This window comes from Aedes albopictus, chromosome 3 (genome assembly GCF_035046485.1).
Source record: "Aedes albopictus strain Foshan chromosome 3, AalbF5, whole genome shotgun sequence".
NCBI classification, from domain to species: domain Eukaryota; kingdom Metazoa; phylum Arthropoda; class Insecta; order Diptera; family Culicidae; genus Aedes; species Aedes albopictus.
Genome location: NC_085138.1, coordinates 105,707,174 through 105,734,207, shown reverse-complemented (window position 1 = coordinate 105,734,207; position 27,034 = coordinate 105,707,174). Strand labels below are relative to the sequence as shown.

General features: G+C 39.9%; 2 protein-coding genes and 1 long non-coding RNA gene across 5 annotated transcripts in view; 1 reads left to right on the top strand and 2 right to left on the bottom strand.

Annotated features, from left to right (window-relative positions):
• The window catches only part of LOC109416761 (histone-lysine N-methyltransferase trithorax), a 188,792-nt gene that overhangs the window by 33,664 nt on the left and 128,094 nt on the right, over nt 1–27,034 (bottom strand). For all 3 annotated transcript variants that reach the window (XR_009998825.1, XM_062857033.1, XM_062857034.1), the window contains one exon: nt 5,458–6,823. Coding sequence is in view for 2 of the 3 variants with exons in the window: in XM_062857033.1 (XP_062713017.1) it covers nt 5,458–6,823 (1,366 nt within the window). In the remaining variant the exon portion in view is untranslated. The remainder of the gene's footprint in view (nt 1–5,457; nt 6,824–27,034) is intronic.
• On the top strand, nt 69–3,205 carry LOC109410623 (uncharacterized). The gene is made up of 4 exons (XM_062857037.1): nt 69–448; nt 522–602; nt 989–1,703; nt 2,376–3,205. Exons 1-4 carry the CDS (start codon nt 368–370, stop codon nt 2,504–2,506), a joined length of 1,008 nt encoding a protein of 335 aa, XP_062713021.1. The 5' UTR covers nt 69–367; the 3' UTR covers nt 2,507–3,205.
• On the bottom strand, nt 3,400–4,292 carry LOC115261500 (uncharacterized). The gene is made up of 3 exons (XR_009998826.1): nt 4,144–4,292; nt 3,942–4,072; nt 3,400–3,876 (listed from the first exon to the last, which is right to left on the bottom strand). It is a non-coding gene; the product is annotated as an uncharacterized LOC115261500 (long non-coding RNA).

The window sequence follows — 27,034 nt, the reverse complement described above, 5'->3', positions numbered from 1 at the left end:
GAGAATCAGTAAATATTTTACCGAGATATCAGCTGTTGGATTCTCGGTAAACCGTTTACCGAGATCAATTTCTGAATTTAAGTGTGTAAGTAGCATTTTTAAAATGAATAAATAAAATCGGCTCATAAAATATACTATAATGCACAATCAACCAATTAACGTTTGAGCAGTGCTGTATTTACTAAAAATTAGCTCAATCGATTAAACATCAAACATTTTTATTTTGGATACAGGACCGTTCATATGTCGCCCTTTTCACAGATTGCTCCAGCATTTTGAAAGCTAACAACAAACGTTTCCTTCCATCACTCGGCGGTGCAAAAAGTCGCGTCTTTAAATACAAATCTGGTAAATTTAAACGAAAATCATGGTGAAAACACGAAAAACCGCTCAGCGCAAGCGTGAACAAAAAGCAGCGAATGCTGCAAACATGGATTTCCTGGAAAAAGTAAGCTTTTTTCGGCGTTTTTTTGTTAAACTATGTTTTCCCATTCCTAACCTCAATTTCGTTTTTCTTCCAGCAAGCAGCAGAGCCCCAACCAGGTCCAGCGAATAAAAAACAACGACCTGAGGAGCTGGAGCAAATGCTTATCAAATGGCAGGTGCGTTTTAATTGTTTTTTTTTATTGCGCAGTTCCCACCCAACTGGACCCCTTTCGCAGTTAGTATAAGTGCGGGATCGTGAATAAAACTGCGATTTTGCATCGAATCGTTTCGGTGTCTTCTGCGCAATTATTCAGCACTTTGTAATGCATAAGTGCGCAGAAGACACGATTCGATGCAAAATCGCAGTTTTATTCACGATCCCGCACTTATACTAACTGCGAAAGGGGTCCAGTGGGGTGGGAAATGCGCAATATATTTACTCTGCAAATTATTACTTATTCTATTATTAAAAATCAAATGCTCGAATGAAAGCTGTTGCCGAAATTGTGCCGCCTCCCAACCCATTATTTTATCAACTAAAACGATTTGTCATTTCTTACAGCCAATGGACTTGAGCTTTGAAACATCTGCCATGAAATCACCCATTCCGGAGCAGGAAGGGCCTACAGCAGAACAGGATGAAGATGAAAGTAGCGATGACGAGTTCGATCCGCTGGATGTCAAGCAGATGCATGTGGATGACGATACACTGCAGGAGACGGAAACGGTCGGAGTCGTCGGAGCGCTGAATAGCGTACCTCAAAACGTCAGCGAAACACACGAAGGAATTTCTAAAACCCTCCGAAACATGCACGAACAGTGCGAGACCAGGATCGCAACGCTGGAAAAACGGAATTCTTATCTGACCGCCGAAAACACCCGATTGATGGACACCAACAAGAAGTTGACCGATCAAAACTGGAAGCTGCAGTGTAAGCTGGTGCAGGATAACAACAAGAAAACCTTCTTCACAGTGGACACTGTAGACAAGACAGGATATCCGACTCCAGAATGGTTGTTGAAGGCTTCACAGGTTGCGAAGGATAGTGACTACCTTTTTATCAAAGAGTTGATGATGTATTTGTGGCCAAAAGGAGTCGGTCGAGGCACAACATCAGGTCGCGTATCGAACAATCCGGGTGGCAAAAAGAAACAGGATGGCAACACAGCAACGGAACCCACGGTTGGACCCTCATCCGTCTCAGCGACTACACCTACAGCAAATGCAAACGATACATCAGCCAAACTGGATCCCAGTAAAGTTAAATTCATCAAAGGTATAATTCGATTATCTTTATAACTACCGTAAAACGGGGTGAATAGAAACAATGGGGCGAATAGAAACAAATAACTTATTGTAAAAAATATGACAATTATGTTTTAAAATTCATCAAAACTTAATTTCATTAGCTAGTTGGATGCTACTAGTGTTTCAACAAACCTTTTTTGGGATGATAATTCCGTTAATTATTTCATGAAAAATGTTAAAAGCAAAGTATCGATTTATGGGCAAAAAAACTTTCGCCATTGAAATTGCGTTTTATCGATTTGGTATGTATTCACAGACTTAAGTATTTTTCGACATTCGATAATTTTTTCTGCACTTGGTGAATTATTATAATCTAGTCTTAGAGTTTCATTTGAATTTAAAGTTATTTCTGTCTTGAAATTGAAAAATATATCGACAATTGATAAAAGCTGTTTCTATTCGCCCCATTGCGGGGCGAATAGAAACAAGCAACATTTTTTCAAATAAGTCAACGAAATAAAAGTTGGTTTTGAATCCCAATTAGAGCAATACAAGAGGGAGGTGGGACCCAAAGTTGAGACCCTTGCAACTGACTTTGTTACGCACGGTTCCAGAAATACTTGCCTAAGTATGCTGGAAGGTGTTTCTATTCGCCCCGTTTTACGGTACATGTAATACAAATACTTATTATTATTTGCAGACTGCTTGTTGCAACGACGAGAGATTCTGGGGGATGAATACGGCCTTGCAAATGAATTGGCGAAGAAAGCCACACAGCACATCAACCGCGTGCTGGCTAATAATCCGTTAATGAAGTCCATTAGCGGCTGATCTCTTTTATTCTTGCTAATAATAATTTGAATACATCTACATCGTAGATTCTGAATAATGTCAAATGGATTAATTTGTTTTTTTTTAAGCAAGAGCAGCAGTGGACGTTTTTAACTAATGAATGAATAAAATGTTATGATTTTAATGTTCAAATCGTTTGTTAATTATTCAAATTGGAAGAATTTTTATAGGGGTAGAAATGAAATTATAACAAAACTGATTAATAACAAGTTCAGGTATCGAAAACTTTTTTCGCGAATACTTGAATGAGTTATTGAATGATTATTGAATAACAAACTAAGAACTAACTTTGGTATTGGTGATCTGTACCAAAGATATTATTTTTTTGGTATTGCAATACCTTGTTTCATTATCAACAAGGTATTCGCAGGACATATTTTAGTTATTATTTTACACTCTGAAGAATTTTCACGTCCGATTTACGTGAAAAGATAGGTAGTTTTCATCCACCATATTTTTCACGTAGCCTTCACCGGAATTTCAGGTAGCTGGAAAATTTGTGTTTCGATAATCGACGTGATGAGTCAGGTAAATTTGACATGCATTTTACGTATCGTTTACGTGAAATGTGGGTGAGTGCCACTGGAATTTCAGGTAACTTTTACGTGAAAACATGATTAGTTCTACATGAATTTCACGTAATTTATACATGATTTTGGAATAAAAACTAAAGCAGCCGCAACAGCCTGCAGCGTATTCGAGGAGGCAAGAGATTCTAAATCCTTACAAAATGCAATTAAGAAAGCATAGATTTTACCCTATCGGTATATATGCCATTGCTTATAGGGATTTGAAAATTCTTGCCTCCTCAAATGCGCTACAAGCAGGTACAATTTTTTTTACATATTTAATATGTATCAATTAAAGAAAAATCTTTATCAGCATTTTATTTTAGAGTAAATAATTAAGTAATAAATAAATTATCGATTTCTGCTGCGCCGTTTCCTGATTTTGGAGATGTTCCTGTTTCCGACGCAACCGGGTCAAGTCGATATCGTACGCTGTCCGGAACATGCGTCCGTTGTTACCGATGTCGACTCAGAAGGGTGTTCGATCACTGTTACACAGTTAACTTGTGCGCGCTGGTGGGCGATTCGAACCGTTGGCTCCATCTGCGTTTGTAATTCAAACTAGAAAATACGCCTTCAAATTCTATGCTGCCGATGCAAGCGTTGTTGGATGCTGAATCACTATTGCACCTTCACCTCGTATCGGAAAGGCCTTCGTCAGGGAAACTGGTAAGTTCAGCGGTAACTGTTCCTTTGACGGACTGCTGGTTTTTGTGTGCAACAAAGTAGCTTCGGGATATCCGCTTGGTCGATGAAATGCAGTGTACGTACTGTTGCTTTCTGAGGAAAAAGGAAACACAAATGTATTAGAAAACATCTGGGACAATCATGGTTTGTATACATACCTTTCGGGTCCTCCAAGATTGGATAATTCCAAATCTAAGGATTTTGACGCAAAATCTTAGTCGTCCAGTTGTTCCAAGCCCTCGCTGAACTGGTCCTCCGTTATCGTCAGAAGACGGTCCAGCTTCTTAAACTGCTTAGAATAGAAAAAGTCACATCTGCTTATAACTATTCACTATCAATTGCCTTAAACAATGAAATTACTTTTCAATACTTGGAGCAACTTGCTCGGAAGCTCTAATTCCGCAAACATTTCTTGCACCAACTTACTTCTCGACGCCATATTGCATTTTTTTTCACACCTGAATATCACGTAACTTTCCTTTCGCGGAAACTTCTAAGTCGAAAGTACACTAACACAAACGCATTGGAACGATTTACGTGAAAATAAGGTGGATTGCACCAAACAGGGTGGTGTATACGACGTGGTTATCGAGTGAAAGTTACTAACTTCACGTAACTTCTGAGATTTTGAGAATAAGAATGAGCTACGTGATATTTCACGTAAATCGGACGTGAAAATTCTTTAGAGTGTAGGTATTTTACCTCTTATGCAGGGCTCATTAATACCTCATATCAGTATTCAATTATTCGGAATGGAATACCTCAATTTGGTATTCTGAAGCAATTTTCTCCTGCTCGGGAAGTGTCAGGAAAGGAAGCATGCATAAAGCACTAATCTACAAAATCCCGGGAAAAAAGTTGAAAGACCTTATTTCACGTGGAAATCCAGCGGTGGATATGGACGAATGTTCGTTGAAATTGGAAGGACATTGGTAATGACGGATCCGAATTTAAGAAAGCGACGAAGCAATTGTAGCAGAAGATGGTGAAGTTGGACTACGAAGACGATTTGCTGGAAACCGCAAACAGCAAATGACATAGGCTTATCGTATTTCAATGGAGATGGCGATGAGGAAGAAGCAGCATTTCAAGAACATAACCAAAATAACTACCTACCACAAAAACATTACGATCGAACGAAAATAGGAAAGAGCAACTCAGCAAAACCAGTATGTTCAAAACGCTTACTCCAAACAAGCGACCCAAAGGTAAATTACGTTGACCATTTAACTAACAACACATTCTCTTACAGCTCAATACACCACATCGATTTCCCACCTTTCCCAATCCTTAAGGCCACGCAAAACTTAAAAGCCGCAGAGCTAAAGAGGTTGCTATGCCTACTCCCAAATTCTAAGGTGTATTATGGACAATGCGAGTTCTCGGACTTGCATTGGAGACTTGGCCCTATGACCTCCTTGTGCATCAATAAAATAAAAATAAAATAAAATTGTATGAATGTTTTGAAAATACTGACTTTTAAGGATTGGGCAAAATGTTTCGCACTGTACAGTTTGGCACGTACACGGCATTTGAATAAAATGAGTAATCATATAATTTATCCTGCGAACTATTCAGCCGATATTTTAAAATATCTAGATTGACTAGTTAATGAATGCTCAATAAAGTAGTTTCAGGCAATGTATTTTTATAAAATTTCCAACAAAATCTTACCTTTTGCATCCGACTTGGATATCCTCCGCTGCAGTTCTTCCACATCCTTCTTAACCTGTTCCCGTTTCTTCTTACCCTCTTCATTTTTATCACCGTGCTCTTCTTCCCCACCCACCTTCGCACTGTCTTCGGTATTCCCCACCTTTGCATCACTTTTCGACACCTTATCACTGGAACTATCATTCCCAGAACTCTTCCCCCCACCACTGTTGCTATCGCCGGTCGAGGACGACCCACTGGCGGCGGCAGCCGCAGCTGCTGCCTTGTTCTTCTTCTTAATTTCCAACTCGAATTCATCCAGGAACCGCTTGTTGGGTTTGATCACACGACTAGAATGAGCACTTCGCTTCGGCAAGATAAACCGTTTGTCACCGAACTGGGTACCCCCACTTTCGAGATTACGAGCCTCTGAAGATTCTCCCCCACTGTTGCTGTTACTCCCCGTTTCCTGCGAGGCAGTTGATGATGGCGGGGCGGGTGTTGTTGCCGCAGTGGCAGCTGCTGACGCCGCCAACGCTTCACCCGAAGCGGCCAAACTTCCGGCGGAACCGGCCGAAAAACTGCTGGTCGTTTGTTCCGTTGATTTCTGTACCACTCCCGAAAGCAGCGACGGCCGTAGAATGCACTCGGATTTGGAAGAAGCCGCTGCGGCCTGCATTGCTAGCCGCTGCAACCGTTTCTTCATCTTCCGGTTGAAGCTCTTCTTTAGCCTGATGGGCCTGGCGAGGCATTCCTTCTTGATGATCGGCGTTAGAGGTACGGTGCTAGGATTGTACACTTTTTTGACGATGTTTTCGTCGGTGGTCTCCAGCGTGGTGTGGAACGTAACGGATTTCTTCTTCGGTTTCGGAGGTTGTTCCGATGCTGCTGCTGCTGCTGGAGTTTCGGAGGTGTTGGGTTCAGGTGTGGCCTTATCACTGGTTACCGAGGAACTTGTCATGGCTGTAGTGCTGCTGTTGGGTGAAGACTGATGAGATGACTCTTTCACGGCGGTTGACGCTTTGCCCAGCGTCGAGCCGATGGCAGATAGCGAGGATGGTTTCATTTCGAAGCTATTTCCGGTTGGCGATGATGATGCCGGTGGTGTTGGTGATGACGATGATTTTTCGTTGCTGTTCGTGGTGATGTTTTCTGCCGCACCATTTAGAGGACTCTCGACATCGTTACTTTTAACGGTTGGTCGCTTGTCAATCATTGCCGTTTCTGGTTTATCCTCTTTGCTCGTGTGATCGTCATCAATTACGTCACCGTTATGATCATCATCATCTTCTTCGTCGTCATCGTCATCTTCTTCATCATCATCGTCATCTTCGTCGTCGTCGTCTTCTTCGTCGTCCTCACCGTTTTCCGAGTCGTCGGCAGCGTGCTGAGAAAGAGAGGAAATAAAACGTATGATTAACTGATGTTATTCGTATACATACTTAATATGAAAAAAATATATTTATTATTTTATAATGATTTTCATAAACCGCTGTCTGTGGTTTTCAATTGTGGCCTAGTGGCCTCACAACAGGACCTCGACTGCTACTGAACTTAATCGACATTGCCATCAGAAACCGATATCAGCAGAAATCCAATAATGTAAAAGGAAGTGGGTCAGTTACACACTTCAAAAGGACTGAAACAAAATCAGTCAACAAGCGCAGGATAGGAATCCGCAGCAGAGGCAGACCCAGGGGCCCACGAAAGTCGTTCAGGATGAGAATTTTTCACCCTGACCATATGTATCCTTAGGGGTACTCAGTATTCATGAGTGCGTGAAACTAAAGAAATAGGTACCCGTAAAAGATTTGAGGTTGAAAAAAAAATATTCGACAATATTTGAGAAAAATCCTTCATATTGCAAATTCTCTACTTCTCCAGATATCTATACCTTTTAAACCAACTCGATTTAATCAAAGCCAGCTACTTTATTTCTAATCGGTATCCAAAAATAGCACAAAAACTTAGCCTTCGCAATATTATTGAGAACCTCCATTCCAGAATAAAGCAGCATCAAATACTCTTCTCTTGGGTTCTTTAAAAAAAAGCCGGCGTCACCCTGCGTGTTAATTTTGCATTCTAGAAACAGGGAAGAAAGAGCCACCGCCGTTTATTCTTTGTTTATACGAGAGAGGTTCACACAAGAACGGACTCGAACACATGGGACCCACCTCTGCATAGGGCGCTGCTGCTGAATGGCTCTTCATGACTGTCGATGAAGGTATTAAGTGCCATATTCCAGAAGAGTAGTTCTTTCTGATGTTTATTGCGGGAACGGGAAACCGGTTGATCGGTCGGAGGCCGGAGGCAAGACGTTATTTACATACATACACCGTGCGTGCATCAGAGCGCCTCGCCAAAAGAAGGCAAACCAACACGCACAGGAGCGCAAAACTCATAACTTTAGGCTGCAGAACCATTCAAGAGGAGACGTTGGGAGTTGCATTTCGCGTGGAAAGGTACATGCATGCACGCTTTGCCCCTTGCAGTCGGTTTTGCCTGTATGGTCTCGCAAGCAGCAGTTCCCGTTCTTGAGCATGTCGTTCTGAGTTAATGCTGTATTTTTAATTAGTATACAACAGCGCATTACGACAACGACGGGTCGGAATATACCGGGGCGAAAAAAAATAAACAACGTATTTTATATAGGGATCACGTGGGAAGCCGGAAGAGAGGGGGCAATGAAAGAAAAATCATATTCTTAATTACCATCCTTTTGCTCATTTTTCATCGTTTCGTTGATTGCCACGGAATTGGTACCGGCAAGCACATATGCATTTTATTGCATAATTATTAGTGCAAGTCGTGTCAGACGTGAATCGATTAACGAATTAGTACGTTTGGAGCTACTGTGGATTTTAAATTTTATGGCAATTGTCTGAAATGTGCGAAAGCCTAAACCTGTAAGGAACTTAGACAGTGCACGTTTATGTCTGCTCTGTTCCTACTAAGACCCATTCGTAATGTGAATTTCCTTAACTTTCTTGAGCATAGATAATCTTCGAGCCTGCCACAGATATACAAATGCAACTATTGTGTAAAGTGCTAAAAAACACAAAGCTGAGAAGTAGGATCTGTTCCAGTGGGGATGTTAGGTTTTTTTCCAAACAGGAAGCGTAAGATCTTAAGGTGAAGATATGACGAAGCCACACTTCGAATTTTCAAGAGCACAAATCTGAAGAACCAAATGTCGGTTTGCGCTGAAAAGTTGATCGATTGGTCACAACCAGCGGGTAACCAATCGATCAACTTTTCAGCTCAAACCGACATTTGGTTCTTCAGATTTGTGCTCTTGAAATTTCGAGGTGTGGCTTCGTTATATATTCACCTTAAGAAGTACTAATGGTACTGATAACCTAATCATAAATGGCGATCCATTCTTTACACACACATCTTACAATTATGACTCGTTCGCTCTCAATTGTTTGTCTATCAAAATTTTTTTTGGTCCACTCGATGAACGTTTCCATAGCATTCATGTAGGAAGTCTACAAAAGTTTCATTATTATTATTATTACTATATATTTAAGACACTTTACCACTTAAGTGGCATTCGTGTCTACGAAAGTTTCAGGTATAAAAAAAACATCCAGGGTAAATCGCTAATTATTGGACACCTTTAAAACGCGCCAATTGTTGCACACTCCATGCTTTTCTTATAAGGTGTGCGAGTTTTTAAGGTGTGCAACAATTGGCGATTTACCCTAATAATCAAAAAACAAATTATTCAGATTCAGATTGCAATAGCCAGAATAACAAACTATGGCCAAAGCAGACGACTGGCCAAAACTGATACTTATACATTAGGGAGTGTAATAGTGTCACGGTCGCCATGTGATGTATGAAATTTTAAAAATTGGCTATTTCATCATCGGAAAAACCGAACACATCTCCCAGGTAACAATTTGATGCTGTTCAATCGTTTCTCCAACTATTTTAAATCAGCCTTCATTTGAACAAAAGCTGAACACAAGAGGTAGGGTTTTTGATCCCATTCTCGGCACTACGTGTAAACAAAATTGTGCATTACTTAAATTCACAACGAAACGACCGTTTTGGTCAACTTTTTCTATCTGAATCAGATACCTTATTGCGTGAACTTGTTGTTAACAGTGATTGTAGTGAAAATTTTCTGCCGGAAAGTTGATTTTGAACGAGTTTACTGCATCTAGTCCTGCTTGAATTCTCGGCACCAGTGCCGAACTTTCAGCAAAATCAAATGGGAGATCACTTCGGCACCCATCTTTATGTTGATGAAGTGCACTCGTCTTCACGTAATAGTTCGTAATTCGCTTCAGAGCGAATTTGTAGCTCATTGACTGTGGATCCTGTTGCGGAAATGTTGCGAATGATGATTACCCACGGAAGTGCATTTGGAAAATATGCAGCAAGTGATATTTTGATTTGTTTTGCTGTGATGTGCCGGGAATTGACGTGGGTGCCCAAGTAGTTCGAACCTTATAATCCTTTATTCAGCTCCTAAACATCTAATTTTGGTGATTTTGTTCAACCTTAAGCTGATTTGAGGTTTATTGGAAGGCTGATTTAAGGCTTAATATGCGCTTAATCAGTTATCAATTAAATTTATCAATTGTATAAAAATAAAATAAAAACACTTTCGTGAGCCTGTTTTTACCATTAGCTGCAACAATTTCAAGAAGAGATGTTTAGGAATGTGTAAATTAATCTGTGCAAAAATTAGGAATTAAACTCGAACCCCCTGATTTATAGTCACTCACCTTAGCACCCACACTACACACACTTGTATACATATCCTCGAGAACAAGAGCATTACTTGTTGAGTCTGAATAGTCAAGAACATAAGTTGAACTAAGTCTGTATTGAGGCTGAAGAAGCGATGTGGGCTTCACGAACATGCTTGGGTCTAGCTGTCAAATATTCTTGATTATAGGTTGAACAACGGATGATTAATTCTGCATGTTGGTGTATGTTTGAAAGCTGGTTACCCAGAATAATAATATTCTATTCAGCATGATATTCAGCTATCTATGTATTGCTGACTAAAGAGGTTGAGCAAACCATACTTCAGTCCAATATTCAGCTGTCATTGTGTTCAACCATTGACACCATTAACCAGTTATTGTTCAGCTAATACTCTCACTGTTCAGCATTCATTGTTACATGGGCTGAGCTGAAAATCCTCGCATTTTCAAAAGCACGCATTTACATAAATAACACGTAGTAGAAAATGCTTCTCAATGGTAACTACTAGTGAGCAAGCAATGAATATCATTTTCAGCTCTTTAGTGTTGTTTGAGGGACAGAATCCGTATTTTCGAGATTAGTATGGTAGTCATTGTCATTTTTAGATTAATTTATATAATACTATCCCCACCAGTGCGTAGTAGATGTATGCAAATCGGTTTTATTTCTGATACCCACCCGTTCTCACACCGAGCGTTCACATCCTCGTTGCTGAAATACTACTTTTTCTCCCCACCGGTGTAAACATTCACGGTATGACGGTATGACAGAGCACATAGAGAGGCAAATTTTCGGTAGTACTAAATATATTGATCAACGAACATGAATTCATCAAGACTGGCTCTTCATCTTAACGTAACGTCTCAACTGGGATAAGCAGGCTTCTACTATAAGCCCTATCGCAGTTATTCACTGAGAGCATCCTCTGCGAATGACCATACTTTATGCTCAAGGAAGTTCCTCAAGTTTTCTGTACGATTTTTTGGATTCAGTGACGACAAAATACAAATCGCGAACAGATACCTACTGGCACATGCTCCGGAAAATTCGGAACCAATGTAATTTACGGAAGACAAAGCTGTGCAACTGTACGACAATATTGTACAGAAAATTCTGTTCATATGTAGTTCGAATGACGATTTCGTATGCTTCGGAGTTTGTTTTTTTGTGCATTGCAAAGGAGATGGATGGCCGATGCAAAGGCCGAACGTTACAGGCAAGCTGGGTTCACCTACAGAAATTTCGAAGTAAATCTCTTGCTGGAAAAATTACTGAAAGAATTTCGGGGATTCCTGGAGGGATCCCTAATGGACTTTCTAGAGAAATCCTAAATGAAAGTTCATCCAGCGATTTGGATGATCTTCATGAGTAATTCCTGAAGAAACTCCTGGAAAAAATCCTCAAGAAATCCTGGAAAGAGTTCTTGGAGGAGTACCTCTAGAAATTCTAGAAAAAAATCCCGGGAATCCAGGCAAAATTCTTCAATGAAGAATTTAGGATTATCCTACAGAAATCCACACTGGAAAAATCCCTGAAAGAATTCCCGGTGAAATCCTTTAATGAATTTGAAAAAAAAATCCCTGAAGGAGTTCCTGAAGAAATTTCTCCAACAATTCTAGGAAATACCCGTGAAGAAATTCCTGAAGAAATTCCCGCAAAATTTCAGAAAAAAAACTCCGGCATAAAACTGTGAAGAAGTTCCTAAAGTAATCCCTCAAGGAGTTTGTAAAGAAATCCTTCTAGGAATTCCAAGTAAATCCTACAAAAAAAATCTCTGAAATAACTCTGGGATATTCACTGAAGGAATTACTAGAGGAATCCCTGATGGAGATTATGTATAAATCCCGTAAGAATTCCAGAAAAAATCACACAAAAAAATAAATTCCTATAAGAATTTCCGAAGAATCCATGCAGAAATCACAAAAGGAGCCTCTGGAGAAGTTTCTAAAGAAGTTTATGAAGAAGTCCCACAAGAAATTCCAGGAAAACTCCACAATTTGGGTTTACTCACGCATTGGTGGGCATCATCTCAGAAATTAACATCTAAGAACATCTAAATACAGTCAGGTTTTTTTACTCGGGGAATACATACCGCGTAAAAAAAACCGCGTAAAAATAAACCGCGTTAATTCAAAAATCTGCGTAAAAATAAACCGCGTTAATTCAAAAATCCGCGTAAAAATAAACCGCGTTAATTCAAAAATCCGCGTAAATGAAAACCATGTTTTATAACTTTTAACTCAATAATTTCCTTTTCGATTTTATATTAAAAAATGAACTCAACGAATTATTTTAAGACAACATTTTAAGATTTTGGCCTGTCAAGCCAAGCTATAGTTTAAAGGTTTGAAGCTTTTACCATCATTGATGACGTCAAACCCGACATCAACCTATCATTCACCTATTTTTATTTTGACCACAAAATCCAACATGGACCCAATACTTGTTCGATGTTGGTCCAACAGTGGCCCAACATTCGATAAAAATTGACCCGACTTTGACCCGACATTCGATATTTTTTCAGTCTGGCGGAATTTTGCAGGGTTTTCTCGTGTTTCGTGCCCAGCTACTCATTCGAGTGACAATGTATTCAATTGACAAGGATTCGCTTCTCATTTGATAGGTGCTCTGAATGAATGAAATCGTTTTTAACATGAATAGAAGGAAAAATGACAAAAAAGATTTGTTGGTTAGTGCGCAAATGAATGAGATGAAGTTTTGCAACACTGGTTTAAACCGGTTCGTTGTTAAGACTCCATCTCACAGTTGTCGCATAAGTGTCGAAGTACAGATGTAAGTACAGTAAATCATGTTCACTTAATCTTCCATAACTCGCGCGGTTTCCCACCACCGTCAACACCACGCTAATGCTGAACACGAAAAGCGAGATTATTTCAACGTGTTGTACAAAATATAACAGCGCGATCGCTATAGGGTTGATAGTTAAAGGTCACAAAGCATTCTTAGAAAATTTTGGGATATTCCAGGTAATCCTAAGTGTTCTGGAACTCAGTTTTCAAAGTCTATGGCTATGACAGTAGTTTCTCAAGCTAAAAATAGTAACTATACATAATTAGACAGGAATTAAATCAATAATTATTCCAAAATAGTTTTAAAATATTTCAAATCAACCAATTGAACAGCCAGAAATGGGCATAATAGACATAATTATCTGATAGATAGATACAATAATAGATATAATAATAATCTCTGGACATAATAGATTACAAATCGTAGATTTGTACAATGAAAAAAGTTCATGTAATCTCAAGAACGGTTTGGATGTCCTTAGACATCTCAACAGATCTGATACTGTCTATCAAACTTTGAGATGTTCAGTCAGTCATGAAAGATTACAAGTCGTAGCTTTGTATTATGAATGATTATGATTATGAATGAATTATCCTGAATGATCTAAAGCTGTCCATTGAACTTTCAAAAGACTTACTGGGCATAACAGATTACAAATCGTTGATTTGTATAATGCAAGAAGCTACCGCTGCACCCGTAGAATATGGGATCTAAACTCCAGAACAGTTTGGATGACCTAGGATATCCCGACTGATCTGAAACTGTCTATTGAACTTTCAAAAGATTTACTGGGCATATGTAATAGATTACAAATCGTTGCTTTGTATAATGCAAGAAGTTACCGTTACAGACGTAGACTTTAGGATCTAAGCTCAAGAACAGTTTGGATGTCCTTGGATATCCAGAAAATTACTCTGCTTCATATTCTACCTTTTTAATGCTGTTAAGCACTAAAACTGCAGAAATATGTATAAATACTCTATAATAATGCTTGGAAAACTTCCAACCCAAAATTAAAAATCCACGTAAATGAAAACCGCGTTAATTCAAAAATCCGCGTTAAAAAAACTCGTAAATGAAAACCGCGTAAAAAAAACCGCATAAAAAAAACCTGACTGTAAATAAAATGGATTGGTGTTTGTATGTCCCAATCTTGCTCGAGAACGGGTCAACGGATTTACTTAATTATTTAACTGATTTCACTTTCACAGGTTAGTTTTTCTCTGAATATGACGTTTGCTGGAACCACTAGTATGTGATAGTTCATAAAAAAGAAAAGTGATACAAATGCGGTAAAGAAGGTAATAACAAGGTCTATTCTAGCTGGTGTAGTCATAATGTTGGGAAAATTTTGATCGTTTAACATAAAACTTATTACCCATATCCAACACAAGCTGTCTCGGCATACGTAGTATCTAGCGTGAATGTTTTCGAATATTTTAAGCATAGGTGGAACATCATCCAGTTTTTCAGTACGCATTTTATACAGGTAATCTTCATTACACCGTACCATCGATAGAGCATATTTTCGACAAAGCGAATTCTATATTACGTACATTTTGCTTCGATATAACTTATATAATTGACAAATTCCATTTTTTGTTGTTAAAGCAATAGCCATACGGCCCCAAATAAGCGCAAATTAAAGTTTTCGAGAAGTTAAAGCATAACAAAAATAATTCTGCTGAAATATAACGTCAACTTCGATATAACGTACAAACACAAAATTGATTTGTACGAGAGTAGGGAAGTGGAACCATCTCAGCAGGGCTCCTATTTTGGGCACTTTTCTGCTATAACTCATCCAATTTTGAACCAATTGACACAATTTCTGGAACGCGGTGAGATACGTAGAGTATCTAGCCGTGAACAAAATTTCAAGTCAATTGATTTGGAATTGACTAAGTTGTAGTTAAGAGTGTCCAAAATACCAGCCACTGCCCAAACGGCTCGCTACCCTATGTACCTGGTTTTGTTACGGCGCGCATTCCAGAAGGCTAGTTTGATGTTTGAATAAATAAATATTGATTTAAATCTGTATACATACATGTTCTGAATTGGGAATAAAAATGCTTTGTTTTCTCATTGATTGCTTTCTATCTATCGCATATTTGTTGACGAAGTGACAAATCATTTCAATAAGATCAAAACTTGATAACTAGGTATGTATAAGAAATCAATTAGTTTAAAATAAGATGAATATCGTTAAGTAAAGATTATCATTTCGAAAATTGTTTCGCTGATTCATCGTTTCAAACGCAATGCAAAATAAAAAAGAGCAACTTCACCATTAAAAACCTTTGAACAATTTCCGATGCACCGAAACCGCCTGCAGGGGGACCTAATTGCTTTAAAATTAGCGCCTTTCTTGCCATTTTATGAGCCAAGTACTTCTACCGGCCACGCTATCCATTTCTCTGCTCAAAGGTAGGTACTCCCCTAAATATGCAAATCTTTCCAATTTTCCACCTACTTACACGGTCCGGGAGGAAATGGTGGTCGCCTGGCCCTCGTGCATGTCCCCAACAACACTCACAAGTCACCACGTACCTAGCTGAGAGTGAATATATTTCCTCCTCGGTCCTTGGCTTCAAGGCGAAAATAAAAAGAGATTTTTTCCATCGACAAACTGCTTCTCCACCCACCGTCGGTCGTCGTGGCTAACGTTTTAAAAATTCTCCTTCTCTCGCTTTAGAGCAAAGTTGAATATGCGCAAAATTACTTGTTTACATATATTACACTGCACTGGAGGGACGGGACACCTTTGATTTCCCCACAAACCCGAGCGAGCGAGGGGACCGTAATGGATAGAAATGAGGGGGGAGGGGGTGGTAAGGCAAGTGGGTGGCTTGCTCTAAAACGGTGCAAGAATGGCACTAAAACACAGTCCCCGTCTGTGTGTCAACGTTCGCTGACGGAGAAAGCACCCATTGGGGATAGAAGGGTGAAATGCGTTCCATTCAGAAAGGTAGCGAGAATAAATGAAAAGATTTTTTTCAACGAGTTACACTGTAGTACAAAGGATGCATTTTTCAGTCTAACGGTTGATTAGAATGAGTATTTTTCACTCAACAATATATTACATACACTACCCGTCATAAGTACGGACTCACAAAAAGTATTGCAACAATATTGCATCACCCTGACTCACCTCGATATCTCCAATACCTGAGGACTTACAAAGATGCTGTCTTCAGGAAAGTTATTCAGACGACCAAAAGCAACAACTTTTCTGAAGGCGGCATTTTTGTAGGTGTTCTTGTTTTAAAGATATCGAGGTGAGTCAGGGTGATGCAATATTGTTGCATACTTTTTGTGAGGCCGTGCTTATGACGGGTAGTGTAAGTAGAATTTCCAAGACGGCTTACAGAAGACAATCATATATGTATATAAAATCCCATCGTTGTCTGTTTGAAATGTTTCATTAGCTATATCAAACTTCTAATAATTTCTTGAACTTTTTGGAAGTCATTGGACTTTTCAGAAAGAAAAACAAGAAGAAGAACATTCTGGAACATCATAATTATTAACCCTTTATAAGGCCGAGAAAACTAAAAGAGTTGTCAACGCATACTATTATGTAATTGATTATATGCATTCATGGGGTTTCAGACCTTTTGTTCCACGGTGCACTTTTTGGAGACAAACTGCCCCGCGGTGCACTTGATAACAAATTTTAAAAGATGAAATTTGAAAAATTCTTAAAAATTGCCGGCAGTTTTGGTATGCCTCGCACGTCTAAATAATTTTGTCTCAAGTCAATTCTAAGAACTTTATGGACTGAATTCTTATCGGAGTCATGATCTTTTGGCTTAAATTAATGTTTGGTTAATGTCAAAATTTTAGTGTATTTCTGATCAAGCAGACCTTAACGAAGCTCTGTGTTGATCCCTGAATAACTGATGTATTTTTTTTAAATATTTTTTATGAAAGATTTTTAGGAGGTTCGAAAATTATCTTTAAAATTGAAGTCAGTTTTTCGAAATGGACAATACTTCTTGATTTGTCTGAGGAAAATTCCCAGAAAAATCATAAAGATGATGTATGATTCGGGTATCGGGTATCAGAAGGCCGGCTCCAGAGGCACGTTATCCTCCATTTGGGACATTTGTGCCATCGCCAAAATATTAGCCTATTTCATCATCTACCCGACGGAAAGGGAAGGAAATAAGGATGAGGATGGGGATAAGGACAGGTAGGGAACTAGGAAAAGAACCCTGGAAGAGGATACTAACGCATAGGCGTACCACAATGGGTTCTAACAGCGCCCTGAAAAGGGCACTGTAATAACGCATAAAGCGAAAGAGAGCCTATAGCTCTTTACCACAGCGGGTTAAGAACAATAGAATATCCTGAATACTCAGGTCTCTGAAATCAGTTTCACTTAATAAGTGTTTACCGAATACTCGGAAACGCAGCTGCGCAAAAACTGGACAGTTACATATCAAATGATACGAAGTTCCATAATCGGATTCACAGCTATCACATGCAAATGAACCAGCTTGCTGAATATTCGCCATGTGGTAGCTGAGTCGGCAGTGGCCAGTCAATGCTTTGACCAGAATGCTGCAATTCTGCTTCGACAGATTTGTAAGATACTTCGGCACCCTTGGAGATGGCTCAGTACAATACAATTTAGTTTGACGACATGATTCCAAACTATTCCAGTATTGTCTGTGTTGAGTAACAGCCCAGGTGTGAATCTGAAGCTTTACCCAACACTTCGATATCGGAATAGCTGGCTCAGGGCCAATGAGATCATGTGATGCTCCAGTGCGAGCTAACTCATCAGCCAATTCATTTACAGCGATGGAAGAATGGCCATTTACCCATACAAGGTGAACAGCGTTTGCTGAATTCAGCTCCTCGATTTGAGTTCGACAAGCGATAACTACCTTCGACCTAGAGTTGGCCGAAGCAAGTGCTTTAATAGCAGCCTGGCTATCTGAACAGAAGTATATTACTTTGCCCATTACGTGCTGCTGAAGTGCTGATTGCACTCCACACATAAGGCGAAACTGGATCCATTTCCTCACTTTTTGGTTTTTGATTTTTTATTAAATAACGAAGCAATATTTTCAAAATCGGTTTTCGTGCACATGTAGAGTATAGATCAAGGTATCTCCTGATTTTTTTCGTGGTGGAAAATGTTTTCCGTTTTTGCAGAAACCATTTTTGAATCAAATTTCACAAAAAAAATGGTTTCTGCAAAAATGGAAAACTTTTTCCACCACAAAAAAATTCAGAAGATACCTTGATCCATGCTCTACATGTGTACGAAAACCGATTTTGAAAATATTGCTCCGTTATTTAATAAAAAAAAAACAAAAACCAAAAAGATGAGGAAATGCTTCCAGTTTCGCCATAAGATCAAAGATTTCGGCCTGAAAAACGGTGTAGTATCTACCAAGTGAGTAAGACAGATACAGCCTTAGCTCACGAGAATAAACACCAGCACCTGCTCGACCCTCGAGAAGGGAGCCATCAGTGTAATATACGATGCTGTCTGAAATACTTCTTTCCAGATATCCAGATGTCCACTTTTCCCGGGAAGGGAACTTTGTGAAAAATGTCCTTTATGGAAAATTACAAGCATTTGTGAAATCACTTGGAGCAAGGACAATTTCGTCCCAATTCACCAAAAGTGGAATCAACGAGGTGTGTATGTGGTTCACAGGAGTTTCCTCTAGTAGACCGAGTACCCGTAGACGGTAAGTGCAAGAAAGTGCTTCTTGTTTGAGATGAATGTGTAGTAGAGCAATGTCAAAGAGAACTTCGAGCGCTGCCGTGGGAGTTAAAGAGAACGCTCCAGACATCGCCATTAAGCACATCCTTTTCAGATGGCCTAACTTTGATTTGGATCGTTCTCATTTCACCCTTTTGCCACCACACAAGACATCCATAGGCCAATATTGGCCGAACAACAGTTGTGTAGATCCATTTGATATACTTGGGATTAAGACCCCAAGTTGTACCAAAGGTTCACCGGTATTACCCGAAGGCCATTCAAGCTTTCTTGATTCTTAACTCAATGTCAGGTGTCCAGGAAAGCTTCAAGAATGACTCCAACGTACTTTACCTATTCAGTCACATCGATTTCAGAATCAAAGAGATTCAAAGGTCAAACTCCATTACGGTTTCGCCTTTCCGTAAAAAGAACAATAGATGTTTTACTCGGATTAACCGAAAGGCCATATTGGCGACACCAACCCTCAACTACCTGAAGGGCGCTTTGCATCAGGTCGAAAAGGGTGGGTGGTGATACACATACCAATTAACAATGCTAGGTAGTCGTCGGCAAAACCATAAGTAGGAAAACCGCTATTATTGAGTTGCCTCAATAGCGTATCTGCTACGAGATTCCACAAAAGCGGTGACAAGACTCCCCCTTGGGGGCATCTACAAACACTCAATTTCCTACTCCCTGCTAGACGCAATGTCGAGAAGAGATATTGGTTTTTGATCATTTGATGAATCCAATTGAAAATCATTGGAGATATACCATGACTCCGTACGGCTTCCAATATGGCATCGAAAGGCATATTGTCAAAGGCACCCTCGATATCTAAGAAAACACTCAAACAAGATTGCTTTTGGGCGAATGCGTTCTCGATATCGTAAACAACCTTGCGTGAAAGAGTCACAGTGGACTTACGAGATTGGTAAGCATGTTGGTTCACATGAAGAGGCACGTTGGCCAGATGAACATCACGGATGTGATGAACCACAATGCGTTCTAAGCATATCAGAAGTCTACGGTCCATACAAATTTCGAAAATATTGTATGGGCGAAAGTGTACTAGGGAGTGGGGGTGTTCTGAGATTGCAAAATTTGAGTTTACGTAGTTTATGGACAGCGCCTAAATGGAAGTTAGCCCAATGACCAACATTAGGCTGACACAAATTTCGATTTTCTCTTATGTCACCGCCCCCTCGGAAAATTTTGGTCGATATTCAACATTTTGAGGGGGGGACAACAATAAATTATTCAAGAAATTCTAATATTTCAAGGTGAAATTAGAGTTGCACAGAAAATTTCTTAACAAATCCGATGACTTTATAGATTTTGCCAAATTGTTTGGGTATTTCTTCGTCACATACATTTATTATTTATTGTCCTCCCCCTTAGCGAGCCAACGAGTATTGTGACATAAGAAGAAAATGAGATTTGTTCCGGCCTTATTGCAAATTCTCTAAGGTGTTCATATAGTATATGGACGATCCATAAAAGAATAAAATCTTTCTAAAGAGTAGCAAATCGGAAAGATTCGAAACGCTTCCAAAACGTGCAAAGTACTTCACTCAAATCGTAATTTGTTTGTAAACAATAGGGTGACAAATGCGTTATATTTCTCAACCGCACATTTTATACCGATGTCCCTGACCAAACGTGACCGTGTTGTAGGATCTGGTTGCTGCTGGCTGGCGTCACCACCGTCGGTCATATAAATGCCTACTCGTACGCTCGTTGTCAACGGTCTGCTGGAGAAATGAGGATGGCGTGGTGGCGTCTAAAGGCACAAGAAACAGCACCGATTACGTCATTGGCAGTGTTGGCTGGCGTTCCTCCTTTCACGGTTCTGCCTCGGTAAACTTGGTCTCTCGAAACAAGGAGTTGGTCGTATGTAACCAGAGACGGATCAAATCGTGATGTGTGTTTACCAAGCGGATGGATTCTATGAAAACAAACAAAAACTGCCATCGCTGTGCGTGTATAAAAATTTAATGACATCAAGAACCTTTGTAGATTTATAATGATCTTAAGTGAAGTTTTTGCTCAAGTGCATCAGCTTAAAATTTGGAATTATTCCAGTGTAGACAGCTATTTACGGGAAAATAAGTTTTTTTGGTTAATTTTGAAAAACGTAGACAGCTTTTAGATAGAAAATTTCATCGTTCCAACCCAGTATCACAACTTACATAAACTAGGTGCAGAAAAGTTGTATAGGTACCGTTGATCTGTGTAACTGATTTAACGAGAGCTCGCCACAACCATCACGCCGAATGCAGCAGTTACATGCACCAACAGTACACATACATGGCCGCAAGAACTATCACGTCACTGCAAAGTCCGCGTGTGAATATACCTATGGATACCACTGCAACTGCAACCAATGCAACCAACCACGCCAGGATCAAGCTCTTTATGGTGAAGGAGAAAAGTTGTGCCCATAATGACAGGTTCTCCGGTGAACGGTTGGCAGTGCGGTTGCAAGCATATCTACCACGCCACCACGCCGTTTTTGTATAGCGGGCGCGTCGTCTCTTAGGACCAGTTTGGTGAACTGCACCGAAGCGCGGGAAAACGGTTAATTTGGCTTATGGGTTTCTCTGGGTTTTCAAGCACTGAAACGATTACTGCAAGAAAGCTTTGTGATAATTCGAATAATAATCACGTGTATGGTTAACCAGTAATCTACTAACATTTCCATCGAAAAATGAGTGTGAGCTATTGAGAGCTATTGCTTACAGATCATAGCCTTTACGCTCGTTGAAAAGTTTGGAGCTTATCATCTTCGAGCCCCTCAACCCAGATTTGCAATATGATGCATCAAAGCCAATCTACCGAAACATAAAATGAGCTTTAGCTCCTTATAACGTAATACGTGATTAAGCAAACAGTTGATAGAAAGCTTGCTTCACAAGTCAAAAGTTTTGCATTCGTATACTGTGTGAAAATATTATGAACCGTACCGGGACTCGAACCCAGAAACACTCTCGATATGGTCTTGCTAAATAACTGTGCGTTTACTCTACGAGAGCCACAAAGGGATCACCTTCAACTAGAAAAAAAAAACACTGCACATTCAATGAATTATCCGAGGAAGGGGTACTTGCCAACATATTTTATAGACAAGGTGGAGCTGTTTTTTCTTGCTTGGCCATCCCCCCTAACCCCAATTCTTGCTTCTCTCACGTAGGACCATATCAATTTTATGATCGCATTTTTAGCCTGTCTTCCTTCACATTTCTTTCAGAAGTTATCCAGCACCATTGCTGTGCATTGGATAGCTGAGCCTACTCCAAACACACATACACTCCAGCAGCATGAAACTTACAAATTGCAGCCCATATTCTTGGAGCGAGATCATGCAAGCCAAGCACTCAATTTAGGCTTCTCCCCAGTTTTGCGCCAAGACCGCTTCGCCAACCGTATCCCCCAGTACACCTACCGAACGAGACCAACAACAACGATGACTGCTCCTCCAGTCCATGCAACGAGGACAGAACCAACTTCTCCTCGCACGGAAAAGTTATTCAAAGTGCCTGCTCGGCTATCAGAGAGCATAGAGGTGCCGAACGGCGATTCCCATCAATAGGTAGACCAGCTCAGCCAAGTCAACCCGACTCGGGACGGGAATGAAAGGAAAGGACCCTTCTTGCAACGATTTATGTACGCGCGTTCCCGCGACCGTCCGCCTCCTTCAACCTTCGGCTAGGTGGTAAGGGCCCATCATGGAGGTACTTTAACACATCGAGGCGGTGGTGTACACGATATCCCAAGGTGCTTGAAAAAGAAGGCCCACTCTCTGGGCCGATGGCGCACTGTGGGTGTTGTCAAATGGCCAAAATGTGTTTTTGTGTACCAACAAAGTTTAGAGTGCAAAGACATTTTGAATATTTTTTGTGCGCCAAAGCTCTTCGTCATGGGGAGTATTCTTTATCCTATTGAAGTCAAACTTGGCCTCAAAACTTTCCCTACCAAACTGAATTATGTATACGACCAAAATTCAGACGAGTACATATAACGCATTCGGCATAAGGACGTTTAGCATAACGAAATTAGACATATGGGGTCCCAACCCCTAACCTCCAAGAAATGGAGGAGGAGGTTGGCTGGTTGAAAAACAACAAAGCCATTGGAGCAGATCAACTGCCAAGCGAGCTTCCAAAATACAGTAGAGAAGCACTGGTGAGAGTACTACACAGAATCACAATATTCGAGAGGAAGAAGTATTATCGGAGGAATGGATGGAAGGTATCGTTTGTCCCAAAAAAGGGCGACAAGTTGGATTGCTGAAACTATTTGTTGCAGAAATGCCGCGAATACAACGTGCCCACACGTCACTTGTTCATAGATTTTAAATCGGCGTATGATACAATCGATCTAGACCAGCTATGGCAGATTATGCACGAATACGGAATTCCGGATAAACTGATACGATTGATCAAGGTGACAATGGATCGAGTGATGTGCGTAGTTCAAGTATCAGGGACACTCTCGAGTCCCTTCGATCTCGCAGAAGATTACAGCTAGATGATGGTCTTTCGCACTTACTATTTAACATTGCATTAGCGGGAGTAATAAGTAGAGCGGGGATAAACACGAGTGCAACGATTTTTACGAAGTCCGTTCAGTGGATTAATTTCGCCCATGATTTGACAGTTCATTGATGAGATACGGAAAACGTTCAGCTAAGAGTCAGCCAACAAACACCACTTTTTGCTAGGCTAGGCTATCTACTGAGCACACGGTTGTGCGCATTTTTGCCGAGCCCTCAAATCTATTTTGAGTGTGTAGCAATCTATTTTTCTCCGATATTTTTTGGTCACTTGACATCTCACAGTGCACTAGCGGCCGGTACTTTTCATATCGATGCGTGTCGTTGTTGTTTGCATGTGCATATTATGCTGCCGCTTCAATAAAATGCACTTTCTGGGAGAGGACGCGCAACGGCACGGCGGCGGTGGTGGCGTCCTCGTCATCGCCATCGAAAGAATGAGTAGAACACATTTTGCGGTGCAGTAGGTATGGGTGTGCTGCTGCAGCAGCAATTGGGGTTCTTGAAGAATGCGGTACTTGACCAGAGACCATACATGGTTATCACGTGATTGCTTTATTTCAGGTTTTTATGCGTTTTTTCTTCCACGGAAAATCGACCGAGAGGAAACCTAGCCCAAAAGGTGCACATATCGAGAGATTGTCGCTCCGATTGTTGCTGGTTGTGTATGTGGTACCTACTGCAGGTTTCGAGTATTTGCGTTGGGGTCCGTTTCTTGAGGCTGGCTTCTCTTTCTCCTTTGACAGCAGCACATACGCGGCTGTTCAAGCGAGTAAGGAGGGTTTGGTCATGTAATGACATTTATGATGGATTGTAGTCGATAATTTGCGGCTCCAGAAGTTATTCAGGATAATTGCTTTATGGAAATTGGCTGAATTGCATGTTGGGCTTTGTTGTCGGACGTTGTGCGGGCATTTGGAAGTAAAAAAACGCATATAATACTGGAATTAAACACTTCGGTTTTCGTCATGTGGAAGGGGGTTTGACCGGTGAGGTGATGAATTGACGAAAACGAGTTAAAGGTTTCCATTGAGCTATGAAAAACGGGGTTCAATATTAACATGAAATAAAATATTTACTATATTTTCCGGTGAATGCTCAATAGATGCATTTCGGTAGTGAATAACTCAAAAAACTTTTCATGATGGATTTATTTGTAGTAATGTTAAAGAATAGATAACTTGGACCTCGAAAATTAAAAAAAAAAAAGACACTTCACCGTCTTCGGCCTGAGGCCGCACAGACTGAACATAACTAACATTAGACAACGGACAACACATGAAACACCCAGTGGCCCAGTGGAGAATTTTCCGTTTGACGAAAAGTTTTCCCCGACTGGAGCGGGAATCGAACCCACACTCCGAGGCTTACGAGACACCTAAACGACTGACGCCGCTAACCGCTCGACCACGAAGCCCACAAAATTGTTCCCCTTTGCGTGTTTTAAAAAAATGGTTGAAAAATTAAAATACGAGAACAATACATACTTAGAAGCACTTGACTATCCCGGACTACTTGTCAAATTTTCTACAGAAAAACACTAGGAAAAACATTAGAAAATCAAAGAGTAAGGTTTTTGGAAAATTTAAATTGAAGGGTGTCCACGATGAAATTGGCACACAGAAAATATTGTATAACTTTTGATTGCGTTCGCCAAAATGGCTAATTTTTTGACCATGAATAGTATATTATGTGTAGCTAATACAATAAAATTTTCATTAAAATCTGTTGAGTATTGGCGCAGATATTGACGATATCATAAAATAAGATTTTAGGAAATTTGGGCACCCGTTTCAAAAAATTGCCTAGGCTATAACTTTTTTGTTACCTCATCAAAACGTTTGAAAATTTCACTCGATATTCTTAACATAGTATCAATTGAGTGGTAAAAATTTGATCGAAATCGGTTCAGTACTTTTTCTAGTAAATATCCAAAGCTCAAATCGCTTCAAGGTAAATTTTAGGTACTTTTTGACCATTTTTAGTTCCGCGTGCTCTATTTTGACTGTAGAACTGGTAACACTGTCCCGATTTTTATAAAACTTTGACAGTGTAAAATTGTTGTGTTAAACTGTTTGCAGTGAAAATTTCAGCCATTTTTGTTGAGTACTTTCAAAGTAAGAGCAGTTTGAATTTCACTATACCAAAAACCACATCTGCTTATTGTTACATAGTGCGAGATATATGGCTATAACTTTTTAACGGTATGATCAAATTGAATGAAATTTTGACAAATTACTTCTACATACATACTTCACGTATATAAAATTTTTCATTGAAATCAGTTCAGTATTTTTGGCGCCAGAGTTAAAACCGCAAAAAACTGATATTTTCCTAAATGTTTGTTTGCACATGATTCTCAAGTGGCAATTCCCTTGTTTCAACGATATCTCCGCTAATACTCAACCGATTTTTATGAAAATTTTATGGTATTAGCTTAACATAACATATTCACAGACAAACAGACGTAACACTTTGAACATTTCCCGATTCAAAACATAGTCATGGAAAAGTATGAGTTTAGCCAATCATGAACAAGGTGGCGGTAGTGTGCAAACGTCAAACTCCAATAAAACCGATGCGAGCGCCACGGGTGGGCTGTCGTCCAACTATCAAATTTTCAAAATGACCGTTTAATCGGTGTACGATGGGAATGACTAAAGTGTTACGTCTGTTTGTCTGTGATATACTATTCATGGTCGAAAAATTAGCTATTTTGGCGAACGCAATCAAAAATTATACAGTATTTTCTGTGTGCCAATTTCATCGTCGACACCCTTTAGATGACACCAATACATCGATGCACCAATGTGATGATGCACAAATTCAAAGAAGTACCAATGCAACGATGCACCATTGCACTGATGCACCAATGCAATAATGCACCAATGCAATTATGCACCAATTTAACGATGCACCTATGGAACGATGGACTAATGCAATGATGCACCAATTCAAAGATGTACCAATGCAACGATGCGCCTATATAACGATGTATCAATGCACTGATGCACCAATTCAACGATGCAACGACGCAACAATGCCACGATGCACCTATCCATTGATGAACCTATGCAACAATGCACCATTGCCATAATGCACCAATTAAACACAGATGCAATGCTCCAGTGCAATGATTATTGTAGCTTTTATGCTATGCAACGTTTTAAAGCGTGACAGAACGACACAGTCCGTAAACGACGTAGACTTATTTTGGGTAATCTTAGACGCCCTTCCCCCACGTAGACTTCCGTCCATACAAAATTTAAAAAAAATGAATGGACTGCAAGCAGATATCCAGATATCAGAATGTTTTTTTCTGAAATGGGAAATGCACAATGACTGATTATCACTATAATTAATACAGTGCAAATAAAAATAAAATATCAATGATTCATGAAAATTATTTACACATATTGCACTGTTCCCACCAAATCGAACTGCACAGTATGAAAGTGTGACGGTTAAAAAGTGTGACGATAAGTGCAACCATGCTGTCTGACAGCATTTTGACATCGAGAAATGTCACAGATTAGCACGTGGTGTATGTTTCGTCGGATTCTTTCTCGGTTTTGTTTTGATTCTCAGCCATCTGACAACTCTCCGATTCAATTTTCTCTCTGTTTTTTTTTCGCGAAAGTTGGTGCAGTGTGGCCAGTCATGCAGGTTTGTGCGTTTCTTCAAGTGTAAAAAGTTTTTGAAATGTTAAATTAATGAAAATGATGTCGGCAACCGTGCCCGAGCACAGAAATTGTGTGATAGCTGAAGTGCATCAA